General features: G+C 44.0%; 1 protein-coding gene across 2 annotated transcripts; it reads right to left on the bottom strand.

Moving 5' to 3' along the window:
• Positions 1-967: 967 nt before the first annotated feature.
• Positions 968-6,227, bottom strand: LOC124227403 (HLA class II histocompatibility antigen, DM beta chain). 2 transcript variants are annotated; one of them, XM_046641391.1, is made up of 6 exons: positions 5,951-6,226; positions 5,008-5,289; positions 3,467-3,751; positions 1,874-1,990; positions 1,677-1,712; positions 968-1,316 (listed from the first exon to the last, which is right to left on the bottom strand). In XM_046641391.1, exons 1-6 carry the CDS (start codon positions 6,003-6,005, stop codon positions 1,300-1,302), a joined length of 792 nt encoding a protein of 263 aa, XP_046497347.1. In that variant the 5' UTR covers positions 6,006-6,226; the 3' UTR covers positions 968-1,299. The 2 variants fall into 2 exon arrangements, with proteins under 2 accessions (XP_046497347.1, XP_046497348.1); XM_046641392.1 differs by lacking the exon at positions 1,677-1,712 and having other exon boundaries at positions 5,951-6,227.
• Between the last annotated feature and the right edge of the window lie 8,240 nt (positions 6,228-14,467).

The raw sequence follows: 14,467 nt of genomic DNA, 5'->3' as shown, positions 1-14,467 counted from the left end.
CATTTTTGGTTTCTTTTCCTTCTCAAAGTCCAGTATCCAACTCCAATTCCAAAAACAATTCCACTGCCCAGCTTTCTGTGTCCAGCAGATGTCGCCCTTCACCGGAAACAATAGCACCTCTCTTCTACATGTACAATCTGTTCCCCAACAGAGGCTGCCCCTTGGGTTTGGGGTAAAGGGAATGGAAGGGTGGCTCTGAAGACTGTTGAGCTCTCCAGCATGAGGGTCCTCAGAATAAAGCAAAGTCCTTACTTCCAGCTCAAGTAGATAAACATCCTATAGAGAATGTGTTCTTTGACCTTGGACAAGTTATCTAACCTCTCTAAACCTCACTTTCTTTGTCTATGACATGGAGGGAGACAGTCTCTTCCTTATGGGGTTATAGTGAGAAGTGAATGAGATACAAACATAAGGCACCTAGCCCAGTACCCAGGTCACGATAAGCACTTCAGCTATGGTTCCTTCCCCCACTTAAGGTATGGAAGAAATAACTGCCCAGAACTTGGATCTAAAGTTGAGCTTTGCACCCTGAATGCTGGCTATCTGAAGGTCTACATTAGGGCTGTGACGAGGATCAAATGAAATAATGCATGTAAAGCACCTGGCACAATGTACGGCTGGGAAGTTGAGTACCTGAGAATAGCTGATGTCACTATTGTGGGCTCACTATGTGCCAGACGATGTTGTCAGCCATTTATAAGTATTGACTCATTTGACACTCCTAAGAGCCCCTACGAGGTACGTCCAGTGTTCCTCTCCTTCCTCTCCCTTACTCTGTGACTCCATCCCACCTCAGTTTAATGTCTTTTTATGAAGCAGAAAACTGCCCCCAATTCTGTCATGTCTAGATGGGAAAATAGGAGGAGGCGCTGACTCCTCCACTCAAGTTGGAGAGAATTAACCCCAGCCCCTAACTCTGTTCACTCACTGTCCCTCCCCAGGGCCTCAGGAAAAAGCATGGAAAACAATAGTTCCACCAGATTTTATTCCTTGGAAATGATCCCAGCCACTGCTTGCCCTCTGTTGGGCCCCCGGGAGGGCCTTTATCCCCCCTCCCCAGATTACATTCACCCTACAAACAGGCTTGGACAATAACTTTGTTACAGAATGTTCCCAGGAATGAGCTCCCCCAAGTTGCTAAGGTTTACATATGGGGACTGGGAAATTCAAAGAATTGGATGAAAAAAACATAGGATCCAAGAAAATGTGGAGGGTTTGAGGATGTGGGAGGGGCTCAGCAGCATCACTGAGAGTTTGTGCCTCCTTCTCATTTGGAGTGGAAGTTGTAGGATTCTGCCTCTAGGAAACGTTCTGACCTGCAGAAGAAATAAAAAGGAGATAATAAGGCTCCAAATCAACTTGACCCCATCATTTATCTCTATGACTATTCATGCCAGAGCCCTTAATACAGTGATATTGAAAATCCTAGATCACCGAGGACTAATACTAAGGAGCCACCTTCCGCCTCCTCCCCATAGACACTCTAGCGGTAGAAGAGGAGGGTAGGCTCTCCTCTTCCCTGTTCCTAATCCCAATAATGCAGCTTAAATCATGCTCTTGGCTACATTCTGAAGGAAGCACCCCTACTATAAGCACTCTTAGCTGGACCCAATACTGACCCCCTCTATCTTTCACCCCAAAAGACAAGTAGGCAATCAAATCAACAGACATGCTACCTTCTGGATAATTGGACCCAGGGAGGATAGTGTAGCCTAGGAGAGGAAAATATTTGATTAGAAGACAATCTTTGTGGATAAGAGTATCTGGCATTATTTACAGCAAATCGAGCAGCAATGGAAGAACCAGCCCCAAACAGAAAATCAGCAGAGATTGGGAGTAAGAATGGCAAAAGGAGTTCAGGAGGGTCACTCACCAGAGGACCTTGCTCTCCGCCAGCTGAGTAAACCAAGAAAGAAGAGGATGAGGCCCAGCCCCAGAGTCACCACAGACACAGAAACCTTCACTGTTTGTGTCGGGGAGAGCCCAGGTGCTGCAAAAGTAGAAACTTATTAGAATCACTCTCTGTTGTTCATCCCAGAGCAACCTAATTTATTGCAACTTGCACCTAGCAGGTTCAAAAGGTGCTTTATCCCAACCCCAAGGGTCTAGCTCATACCAACCCACTCCAAGGAAATGGTCTTTCCTCAAAACCCCATGCTGTGAATCTGTGCTCCCAGAGTAACCCTGGAGGATCCATCTCCTCAGGGTTAGCTCCCCAGCTTCCAGTTCCTCCCTAATGTGGTGGAGCCTTTCAAGGCATTCTATTGTCTTCCTTAACCCAACAGCATCCTCACCAAAGAATAAAGGGTTCCTCATTCCCCTCTCCATTTACCCCATGATGCCAATGTTTTCTCCCTTACTTGCTCTATCTGAGAGTTTTCCTTTTAAAATGTCTTTCCACCTTTCCTAACTTCCAGTAGTTCTATTCCATTACATTCCAAATACTTATGTGTCTCCTTTCTGTCCACATCCAGATCTCCAGATCTCCCATGCGTTCTTCCAGAACCTGTCTCCATTCCATTCCACAGCCACCCCGCTTCCTGGAGCTGTTCACACTCTGAATCCTGTCCCGCCTGGATTCCTTTCCCATGCTAAAATGAACGCTCCACCAAGGGAGACTCCTTGTGCATGCTGTGAAGATTTTCCCCGCGTGAGCTCAGGTGAGCAGGTGGCTTCCACACTATGCTCCTCATGCCCTTCTCAGCTGCCCAGCAAGACACAACACTCCCCACAGGGGGAGGCCTGGTCCCAGCAGCCAGTCTGGGATCCTGTTCCCTGGCTCTTTGCAGACGTCCTTCCTCTTCCTCATTTCTTCCTCTTCTCTTTCCCAAGAATCTCCACATCCGTGTGCAACTTTTCTTATTTCCTCCCACTACTTTCAATTCTGAGGTTCAAACAATGGTGATTGGTTCTTTGTTCATTATCACCCAAGCATGCACACCAAAGTGTCTACCAGCCGAGGCTCTTTCCTCCCTGATAGAGCAGCCCAAATTCAGTACTGCCCGCATAACAAGAGAAAGTCCCCTTTCTTCTGCAACCTTCTTTATTTCTCCAATTCCCATTCCTGATCTGACAACAAAATAGTTGAAATCTGAGGGTCCCAGAATATAGCATCACAATTTTTGGTTCTGAAAATGTGGTTACCAAATCTACATCCTCTTTTCAGAACACTCGTGCTCTCCTCCCACCCTCAGACAAGCACACAACGACATCAAGCACACCATTATAGCAACAACAATAACTAACTCTTCCAATTCCTGTATCCTATTGCCCCATCTCTGGTCATATACCCTCATAAGATCCTCCAGACTCACTTCTCATTCTCAGCATCCCCCTCTCTACCATACACCATAGATGTATCCATGTCTCACTTCCTCTGACAAAATATTGGTGTTCCTTTTTCAACCACCCACTTCCAAAATCTCTCTGCTTTAACCCTAATTACTCCCACGTGCCAAACACTTACTCCAGTCTTGAAGGATGGGCTCAGGAGCCCCAATGTGCTCCACCACACAGGTGTAGGTGTCCCCAAAAGAGGGGGTCGTGGCTAAATGGGAGATAGTCTGGTATGTCCAGTCTCCATTGGGCTGGACAGTCTTATGGGCACTGCTGTGAGGGGGGACAGGCTGCCCATTCTTCCACCATGTGATGGTCACATCAGCTGGATAGAAGCCCCACACGTAGCAAGCCAGCATCACAGACTCCTTTGTGTTAAAAGGAGTAGTTTTGGCTACTTGCACAGATGGTGCCCCTGCATAGGATGAAAACATGGTCATGAAGGAGGGCAACATTTTGACTTTTTCTCCTACCTGGTTTCTTTCCTGCTTCAATTCTTCATAGATTTTCCCAATATACCCCCTACCCCATCCCATTCCACTACACATCCTTTTGAAAATGAGGAGTTAGAATTTACTCCTGTTCACATTTTCTTTTCTCCCATTCCTTTGCTGCCCCTTCCTTCCTTTTCTCCCAAATTTTCTCCAAAATTATGTTTGATCACAATAAATAGAAGCCAGATCTGAACTGCAAGCTGTTTCAGAAGTCATTGTATTTATTTCAAGCACATAAGCTAACAGTTGTATGGAGTTGTAAGTTGGGGTTTGGAAAGGTAGAAAAAGACTGCTGTCCTCAAATCTCATTTAGCAAATTAATTTGCTAAATAAAGCTTTTTTTCCCTCAGTTTAAGGAAACAAGCCTAACTCAGGACTAACTCTCTTAAATTTGGATTAGTATAGTCCAAATTAATGAGATTGTTAATATTGCCATCTTTTACTAGTTTATTCTCCTCAGTGACCCTCTTGCTTGCCACTACCTTGGTGCTTTTCAAACAAAATCTTAAATAAAAATCCAAGAAATTGTATTAAAATGCAGATTCCCTAGCCTGCATCCCCAGATGATTTCATTCAGTGGATCTGTAGTGGTACTCAAGGTCTTGCATTTTTAACAAGAACTTTCCCCAAGCAATTCTGAGAAAGGTGGTTCAGAAATCACATCTTAAGACACACTACTCTGTCCTATGGAGAGCTCCACTCTCAAGTCATTCTCAGTGCAAGGGATTAAGAGTGAGTGAACATGTGTCAGAACCCCCTGGAAAGTTTTCCAAATATTCCCAAGCCTGGGCACATCCCATACCTAGAACAGCAGAACCTGGGATAAAGAGGCATGAACCTTTGAGGAAAAGCCATTCTGGGTATTCTGACACACCCTTGGTTGAAGTTGGATCTGCATTCTGAGATGTGCTGCACAGGAGGAAAACAAGCTTACTCTCCCCTCAACAGCTCCTCACCAGCTCAAACATCAGCTCTCTTCTTTATTCCTGCTCCCCCCTGTCAACCACCTTGTTTCTCCTTGAGGGTCAACCCTCTTTCTTTCTGCATTCCAGGTCCACACATTTTCTGCTTCTTTCCTGCCCAAATCTCAAACCCCTCGCCTGCTAAGAGATCCTCCTTGGCCTCCCCTCTCCTAACTGTGCCTCCTAATAGCCCCTCTGTACCCCTCTCTCCTTACATGTCCTATTTGTCAGTGATCCCCAGAAGGGCTGGGTGTGATTGGCACAGTCCTGGAGCCCAGTGGACAAGCGCTGGAGTAGGTTTTTATATTGGTTGAGGTAATCTGAGAGAGATTTGGCCAAGGTATACAGCACCCCAAATTCACGAGGAACCATTAAGGCCTGTTCTGGATCCCAGCAGGTCAGCAAATCCTTGTTGAAGGAGACACAATACGTGAAATCTTTTGGAGTGCCATCATCATCCAACAGACAGGTGCTTTCCACATGGGCCACAAAGCCACCTAGAGGAGCCAGAGAAGGGGGCAGGTCAGAGTCCTCTGCAGGGAGCCCAAGCCTTGGTTACCCTCAGTGAGTAGGGCACGGGTTTCCCCCCTCAGGCAGCATCTACTGACCAAGCTCACGTGCTGGAGTCTCTGAGAGCCCCAGTCAAGGGAATAGATGATAGTAACAGAGTTTTTAGATCCCATTTCCTATTTATGTGAGACTAAGTACGGGGACAGGTGTCGCCCAAAATTATTTGCATGTTTCAACGCAACGATTTAGCCAGGACAAGACCCTCAGGAAGGCAAATTATTGAGTGAGAAAAAGGGCCAAGGGAAAAAGTCAGCCTCCTGTGCTGGATATATTATTAAATATTCACTCCACACATATTAATGAAACCCTCACTATGTACCAGGCACTGTGCTAGGAGCTGGGCATGCAGCAGTGAATAGGACAGCTGTTGTCCTCACCTACATTCCGGCAAGAGATATATATTACACAAATAATTATACAGCTTACTTGTCATTAAAATTGCTACAAAGGTACAGTGCAAAGAGCTATAGGGGTATATAATAGGGATACAAACTAGTCTGGGGTGTTCAAATCCAATAATAAAACCGAACCCCCTTATCCCAAAACAGGAGCAGAGGAAGGGAGGGTCCAAGGAAGGAACGTCCTTACCTTCTACGGTGCAGCCCAGGCTGAGGCCCAGCAGCAGCAGCAGGAGTGTGGTCATGCTCTGCTCTGGAGGGGACACCGGCAATTCGGTCCCCTGGACCAGCTCTTCCAGGGGCCTTGGGACCTCGCCTGCCCCAGAAGCCCCAGCCTGGGTAGCTGACCTCTAGACTCTGAGTGGAATATGGTATGGCCCAAGCTCCTTGATTCCCGCTAAACCAGTGATTTGAAGCTGCGCGGCCCCTAGATACTAAACTTGTTCCTACCAGCTCATCGGTCAGGCGTCCCAAGCTGAGAGTTGCCAGACTGGCTAGCTAGGCGGGGACTAACATGGAGACAAATCGCTGAATGCCTCAGCCTAGCATCATCAGTTACTAGGTAAATCTCATCCTGCCCGAGGCTTTAAACAACTCCTGGTCTCTTTCTTAAAACTCTTTTCCTGTGGAACAGCCAGTCTGTAGGTGAATTTCCCTAGATCAGCAGAGAAAATAATCCCCATATTCCCAGGATGTGGGTAGCCTGGACTGCCCACCAGCTTAACTGTTTCCCTCCTAGTGTCCTCCTCAAAGTCTGAGATAGATAACATCTCTTGTTTGTTCCTTAAAGGGACATTACTTGGGAAGATAGTGCATAACCCTTGGTCTGTCCTGTCACCCAGGAGATGGGAGGACATGGGGCCCTTCTGGGGCAGGCGGCAGAGGCAGAGCTGCTGACAAGGAACAAGGCACAGGGAGAGTCCAGAGTTAAAGGCCTCAGAGCAAAACTGAAGGTTAAAGGAAGCAGTTGCACCTGAGAGGTCAGGGATGGGGAAATGGGGGAGGAGGGGAGCCCCCTGGGCCTCCAGTGCTTCTGTTCTAGCCAGTGGAGCTTCATTTCCTCCTTTCTGCTTTCTGGAGTCAGGAAACCCTATTCTCCTCCACGCTGAGCCATCTCAGGGGAGACCACAGGGCAACTCCTCTTAAGCCCCTTGATAAATAGCTGGTGATGGGCCAGTGCCCAAAGCTCACCCGTCTCCCACAAACTCTGAACTCCCGTGTGTGCTGTGCATTTCCCCAAGGGGTCCCGTCTGTCCCAGGGCAGGCCCCTGCATTATGAAGCCACCAGACAAATGAAATAAAGCTTCCCTACTTTTCTTCCCCTGAAAAGACAGATTTTAAGTGACAACTCATTCTTCAATTCCATTGTGAATTATACAATCAGTAGATTTTTCCATCATAAATTTAAAACTCTAAATTGGCTTCTCTCTACTCCTCAGCAGGCTTCAGGGCTGCCTCTCCTCACCGTAGTTTCTGAGAGCCTCAGGATTTGATTTAATAATGAGCTAAATGAAAGAGGATTAGGAGGGAGTGCCTTGACGCCACACTTAACTGATGGCCCCTAAAGTCCCTGACCCCAAGAGAATCTGATATTTATGAAGAAAAAAGGAAGGGGGGAGGGAAAAAGCATGTAGCCAAAGTGAATGCAGACATGAATATCAGAAACACATAAGACTTATTTTTGGGGCCGGCCCCATGGCCGAGTGGTTAAGTTCGCGTGCTCCGCTTGGGTGGCCCAGGGTTTCTCTGATTTTGATCCTGGGTGCGGACATGCCAACACTCATCAGACCATGCTGGGGCAGCATCCCACATGCCACAACTAGAAGGACCCACCACTAAAATATACAACTATGTACTGGGGGGATTTGGGGAGAAAAAGCAGAAAAAGAAAAAGAAGATTGGCAACAGTTGTTAGCTCAGGTGTCAGTCTTAAAAAAAAAAAAAAGGCTTGTTTTGTGTAATTAATTGAGATTAACTGAAGTTTTGCTCATGTATCCCAGCCACTCCCACTCTCAGCCCCACCTTGGTTATAAGATTGTTCTACACTCTACGTCCTCTAATGAACCATTGAGGGTGTTGGAGCTAACAAAAAAAGGAGTGGGGTATCCAAAATTTGTTGAGCTTCTACTTTGTGGCAGATACTATGCTAGGCAGGCCCTTTATATGCTGTCTCATTTAATCTTAAATGACCTGCTAATTGTCCTCATTTTACAGTTTTGAAAAAGATCCAAATGTTCACACCCAAGGTCTAGAGGTACACACGCAGACACATACACTTGAGTGTGCCCACACACCCCCCTGCATCCAGGGACTGAGACGACCCACATAAAGGTAGCTAGTGGCATCCTCCACTGTGAAAAGAAGAAAGGGAAGAGCCACCGATCCATCCAAGTCTTATCTTTCCTGTTCTCAGAATTCCTTCTGCTCTTAGAGCCAGTGTCTCTTCCACTTTCTCTTTCAACAGTTTCTAAGCTGCATGAATTCTCTTCTACACACATACACTTCCTCTTTACATTTCCTCCTCCTCCCTCTACGTGGGAGGTGAGGTAACCTTGCTAGGAGCCAGGTCTTGGGATCCTTTTCAATGTCTCCAAAGCCTCCCCTGGCACGAGAATGCTCGCCGTGTGGTCTTGTGCTGGTGCGGGTGTGGCCAGCCGCCAGCACGCTGAAGCTGAGCAGAGCTCCCTCTTGTGTCTGTCTTCTCTGGCAGCAAAGGGAGATGTGAAACTTTCTGTGAGGCAGCAGCAGGAAATGCAGAAGACTTCACTTCCCTATTCATGAGAAGACTGAGGGTGTTTTTTAGAATAAAACAGGACAGAAAACCCGTGAGACCTGTGCTCGGCAAAGCGGTTTCTTCCTTCCCAGCTTCCTCCTATCCTACTTTCTCTACAGACATGGCTCTGTCCCCCATCTCCAGCCAACCCAAAAGAATATTTCAACTGCCCTCTCCCTTGTTGGTAATTTGATAACTATTTATGTAGCGCCAGGACTGGAGAAGTTAGGGAACCTCAGCCAGCTTCCCACATGCTGTCCCTCTTTCACTGCCGCTGTGCAAGGGCCCAAAGAGTGAGCCCTCTCTCTTTGCCTGCCTCTTCCCATAGGCTGGCCATCTCGTGCCAGAAGGGGACCAACTACGGCATTGATGTGCAAAGCATTACAGGGAACACCCAGCTAGGAGGTGTGGACTTTGCCCCCACATCATTTGCTCATAGGTCACTGGGGAATGAGAATAAACATCTATAAAGATAAGAGTTTACGTTAAAGCAAGTAAGCAATAAGGCCAGTGGACTTAGAAGAGAAAAGAGAAATCATTGTGGCTGTGGTAGGCAGGGAGTTCTCCCTATTGAGGAGGGGCCTGGAGTGAGCCTTGAATATCGAGCTGGATTCATGTCGGAGAAGAGAAAGGAAGATGGCATCACAGTCCTGGCATTTAACTCCATAAGCCTAGCAATATTATAAGGTGCTGTCGGAGGTCTATCAGGAACCTGGGCTGGCAAAAACAAAAAAGAACTACAATAAAGTCACTGGCATGGCACATTAAAGGAAGTCACAAGTGTGGTCTCATGCTTTTCCTGAGAGTCTGACCATAGATATTTCCCAAAGTCACTCCCTGTAAGTTGTCAGGTTCCTTTTCTGGACAGATGGTTTTAACTCAAGCCTCCATTTTATAAACTCAAAAATTGCTCAACTTGTGAATCATTTGTAATCTAAAACCAATAGCACGAAACCACAGTGGTGACTTCCTTCAATGTCTTTTCAAAGCTTCACATACCTGCACTTTTCCAGGACTACATTACTTCCCGGTCTGTTCAACCTCAGCCCCACCCACCTTCCACTTCACCTCTCTCCTCTCACTCCCTCTTATCTGTGAGGATTCACTGCTCTATGCCTGACCTTTGCGTTCCAGGTGCTGTAACAAGTTCGTCATCCTTCCATCCTGCAGCCAAATTACTTAAACTACTAGGAAGGATTCTGCCTGATCTGCCACCACAACTCTTGAAGGGTGTTATTATCTCCATCTTAACTATGAGAAAATAGAGGCAGAGGGAGGTTAGTGATTACCCAGATTTACCCATATACTAAGTAATAGAACCATGACTTGAACTCAGGATTTATGATTCTAAATCCTATACCCCTAAAAATTGATTAGAAAATAATTGAAAATTGCCAACCACTTCTAATAGTAATAAAAACCATAATATATTTAGAAATTAACATACAAAAGTCTAAGAACTTTATGGGAAAAAAGAAAACTTCATTAAAGTACATAAACGAAGACCTCAAGAAGTGAAGAGACATACTATATTCATGGATGGGCATCCAAACAGAACGAAGAAGTCAATTTCCCTCTATATCTCTAACCCACATGCTGTCCCAACCAAAATCATAGAAGGATTTGGGGAGAATTTGACAAGCTGATTCTAAAATGTACGTGGAAATAAAGTCCATGAGTATCTTAGATAATTTTGATGAACACGAGCAAAATGAGGTTTTGGGGGAGGTGAGGTAGTAAAGGAATGGAAACTAGCCCTACCAAATATTAAAACATATGAAAAAGCCATAATAATTAAAACAACATGATACTGACACAGGAACTGATAAACTAATGGAACTGAATGATCCAGAGACAAATTCATGCATAGAGAGGAACTTGGTATAAAATCCCTAGGAATAAATGGAATATTTGGTAAACGATATTAAGAAGATCAATTTACCATTTGGAGGAAAAGAAAGTTGTATCTCTATTCACATTATTTAGAAAAATTCCAGATCAATAAAGATCTAAATGTGAAAGGAAAACAATAACACTAATAGAAGAAAGCATAGTGGAATATCATAAATGGCCAGACAAATATAAAACAAAGGTTTTTTTACCCAAAATTATTCATCAGCAAAAGAGGGCATTACCTTATATATAAGTCCTCAGGTTTTTTCTTTACAAATTATGGCCACTCTCTCAAAGCTGTTTGGGGAAGATACATTATCCTGAAATGATCTCAATTAATAAACATATGAGGAACCTCCATGATGTTTTCCATAGTGGCTGCACCAATTTACATTTCCACCAACAGTGCACAAAGGCTCACCAACAGTATGGAAGTTCCTCAAAAAAATAAAAGTAGAACTACCATATGATCCAGCAATTCCACTTCTGGGTATTTATCCAAAGAAAACAAAAACACTAACTCAAAAAGATATATGCACCCCCATGTTCACTGGAGCATTATTTACAATAGCCAAGATATTGAAATAATCTAAGTGTCCATCGGTGGATGAATGGATAAAGAAATTGTGGTGTACATATATATATATATACATATACACATACATATACTTAATGGAATATTATTCAGCCATAAAAAAGAAGGAAATCTTGCCATTTGTGACAACATGGATGGACCTCGAAGGCATTATATGAGGTGAAATAAGTCAGACAGAGAAAGACAAATACTGTATGATCTCTCTTATATGTGGAATCTAAAAAAAAACTAAGCTCATAGATGCAGAGAACAGATTGATGGGTGCCAGAGGTAGGGCATGGGGGATGGGAGAAATGGGTGAACTGTTTGAGGGATTTTTTTAGTTTAAATAAATCGATTAATTCTTTTAAAAGTTAATAGCATAATCAAAAAAATAAGTACATGAGAAGAATTAGAATAAAATTGTTTTATGAAATGTGACAGTGGAAATAATATGCTTATGTTAATGTATTATGTTATAAAATATGTGATTTTAAATATGTGAGTTTGTAACTAAATAAAAGTAGTTAGCAGACATTTGACTATTTCCCTATAACTTCTATAGCCCTAAAACTTTATATAATGAAATTGGTCAAAACCCTTTTAAAATAGTCTCGTTGAGAAAATGGAGTATCACCTTATCACTTTATATTCCAGCAAAAATTGCGTCTTGGAGTTAGAAAGGATTTCTTGAGATCGTAAAAGCACAAACCATAAGGATTTTGATAAAATTAAATAATTCTATTGAGGGAAGGAACTGAATACAAATTTAACTGATGAGCAGCAAACTGGAAGAAGGCATTTGCAGTATTCATACTGACATAGGATTACTACAGAGAATATATTAGAAATCCCCACAAATTCACAAGAAAAAGACAAGAAAATGCAATTTTTAAAATATGCGCAAGATACGAATCAGCAATTCACAGAGAGAGAAACCTACAAAAAGATGCCCAGCCTCATTAGTAATGAGAGAAAGGCAAATTGAAATGAGATAACCACTTTACACCCACCATATCGCCAACATTTGAAAGTCAAATAACTTCAAGTGCTAATGATGAAAAAAGAAAATGAGAATGACCTTGCTCTGTTGGTGGGAGTGTAAACAGTTTATGATCCCCGAATTAAAGAAATTACAAACTGGTTGGGTGAAAAAAATTGACATATGAAACAAGGCAGCATATCCTTGAGAGCAAAGTCTGGTGAAATGCACTAAGTCTTGGAAGAGTTGTTTTTTTTTTTTTAAGACGTTTTTATTTTTTTTCCTTCCCAAAGACACCCAGTACATAGTTGTATACTCTTAGTTGTGGGTCCCTCTAGCTGTGGCATGTGGGACGCTGCCCCAGCACGGCCCGATGCGGGTGCCATGTCCACGCCCAGGATCCAAACTGGCGAAGCCCTGGACCACCGCAGCGGGGTGTGCAAACTTAACCACTCGGCCACCCGGCCAGCCCAGGAAGAGTTTAATAAAGGTCGATTACAGCTGGAGGATTAGGGATGGGTTCATGGAAGAAGACGAACTTGGGTTGGATCTATGGTGTTGTTTAAGATGAGAAACACACTGAGCAGAAAGTGAAGGCATTCCAGTGAGAAAAAAATCCCTGGACAAATGCCTTAAAGTGAGGACAGACACGACACTGTCAAGGAAGAGTGGTAAAAACCAATTCACTGAAGAACAGGATTCCTGCTAGGAAGACTGGGTAATATTTTTTATTAGAAGGCAGACACCAGACCAGAGAGGATCTTGAATGCTTCTCAAGTATTATAAGTAATAGTACCATAGGATTCTTTTTTTTTTTTTTGAGGAAGATTAGCCCTGAGCTAACAGCGGTTGCCAATCTTCCTCTTTTTGCTGAGGAAGGCTGGCCCTGAGCTAACATCCGTGCCCATCTTCCTCTACTTTCTATGTGGGACGCCTACCACAGCATGGCTTGACAAGCGGCGCCGTGTCCACAACCGGGATCCAAACGGGTGAACCCCAGGCCGCCAAAGCAGAATGTGTGCACTTAACCACTGCGCCACTGGGCTGACTGGCCCCCATAGGATTCTTGACCAGAGAGCATCTAACCTAAGCCCATCATATTACAGATGAGGAATTTGAGGCCCAGAGAGTGACTTGGTTAAGGTCACACAGCATAATAAAAGTAGTTTTAAGGCTTGACTGGCAGGAAATTCTGGATACGTTGGAAAATAGAGAGATAGAAATCAAAAAGAACTAGAAAGCAATAAGAGACGGGTGTCGAATAGTAAAATGAAAAGAAAAAGAAAAGTATCTCGAGGAGAGAAAATAGAATACCTGAAGGGAAATTCAAAGTAAGTTCCAGAAAACAGAAAGAGGTTAATGATGCTGCTCAGTTCCCCTGTGAAAATCCTTGCTAAGTTATTGAGCACCTTTCCTATGTGCTAAATACTGTTCTAAGCATTCTACAGATATTAACTTATTAAATAAGCTTATTAAATAAACTTCACAACAACCCTGTTAAGGTGGGCACCATTGTTATCATCATCCTTTTACAGAAAATGATACCAAGGCACAGAAAGGGTAAGTGACTTGCCCAAGGGCACACAGCTAAAATTTGATAGTGACGATTGAATTCCCAGCAGTCTGGTTCCAGAGCCCATTCTCTTAATCAGTGCACGTGCTGCGCTTAGAAATGAGATGGTTTAGAGGAAGTACCAACTCCTGGGAAGAACTGGATATTTTCCCTTAGATTAGATTCTGGTACAGTTCAAAGAACAGAGACTCCCTCAACAATAGCAACATAATTTCACTCTTAACCTTAATGCCACTCCCTCCTCCAAAGCAACTCCCAGACCCTAAGGAAAGCAAGAAATAAAACATATGCAAAGTAATTTATCACCAGCGGTCATGTGCTGCCTGCCCCCACTGTCGGCCCAGGACAGCACTGTCACAGTTCTCCTTGGATGATCCAGTCAGGCCAAAGAACAGGTTGTTAGGAAGGGCCCATGAATTCTGAGTCCTTCCACGCTGCTCATACTTCACTTCAGGAGCTTGATGCTGTTCTCACAGAACCGATATGACCGAGTTAGAATAGCATCTGAATGCTGATTTTTCCCACTCCTGAGCTCCTGATTTCCCAGCTGTGGTGCAGGCTAAAGAAAGTTACATATTTCTCAAGACAGCCTATACTAGGCATAAACATTTTCACACACAGTAAAGTGCAAAAAAATCACAAGCAGGTTCCTCCACCATTTTGTGAGCAGATTATCAGAAAGTAGCTCTGCCTTCATTTGTCACATATTTTGCACAAACTGGGAGGAGTAAAAGCCATTGTGCTGAGACCAGGGAACAGGAGTTGGCTGAGGAGTTAGGGGTTTTCCCATTTCCCTCCCAATTGAGGGCAAGCCTTGTTCAGGTTAAGGCATGTTGAATTTGAAATGAAAACCCACTCAAGTTGCAATATCCAGAAACAAAATATGAGTTAAAAAAAGAAGCCACACCAATA

This window comes from Equus quagga, chromosome 15 (genome assembly GCF_021613505.1).
Source record: "Equus quagga isolate Etosha38 chromosome 15, UCLA_HA_Equagga_1.0, whole genome shotgun sequence".
Lineage (NCBI taxonomy): Eukaryota > Metazoa > Chordata > Mammalia > Perissodactyla > Equidae > Equus > Equus quagga.
The sequence above is the reverse complement of the archived record's forward strand: the minus strand, read 5'-3'. Positions and strand labels throughout refer to the sequence as shown.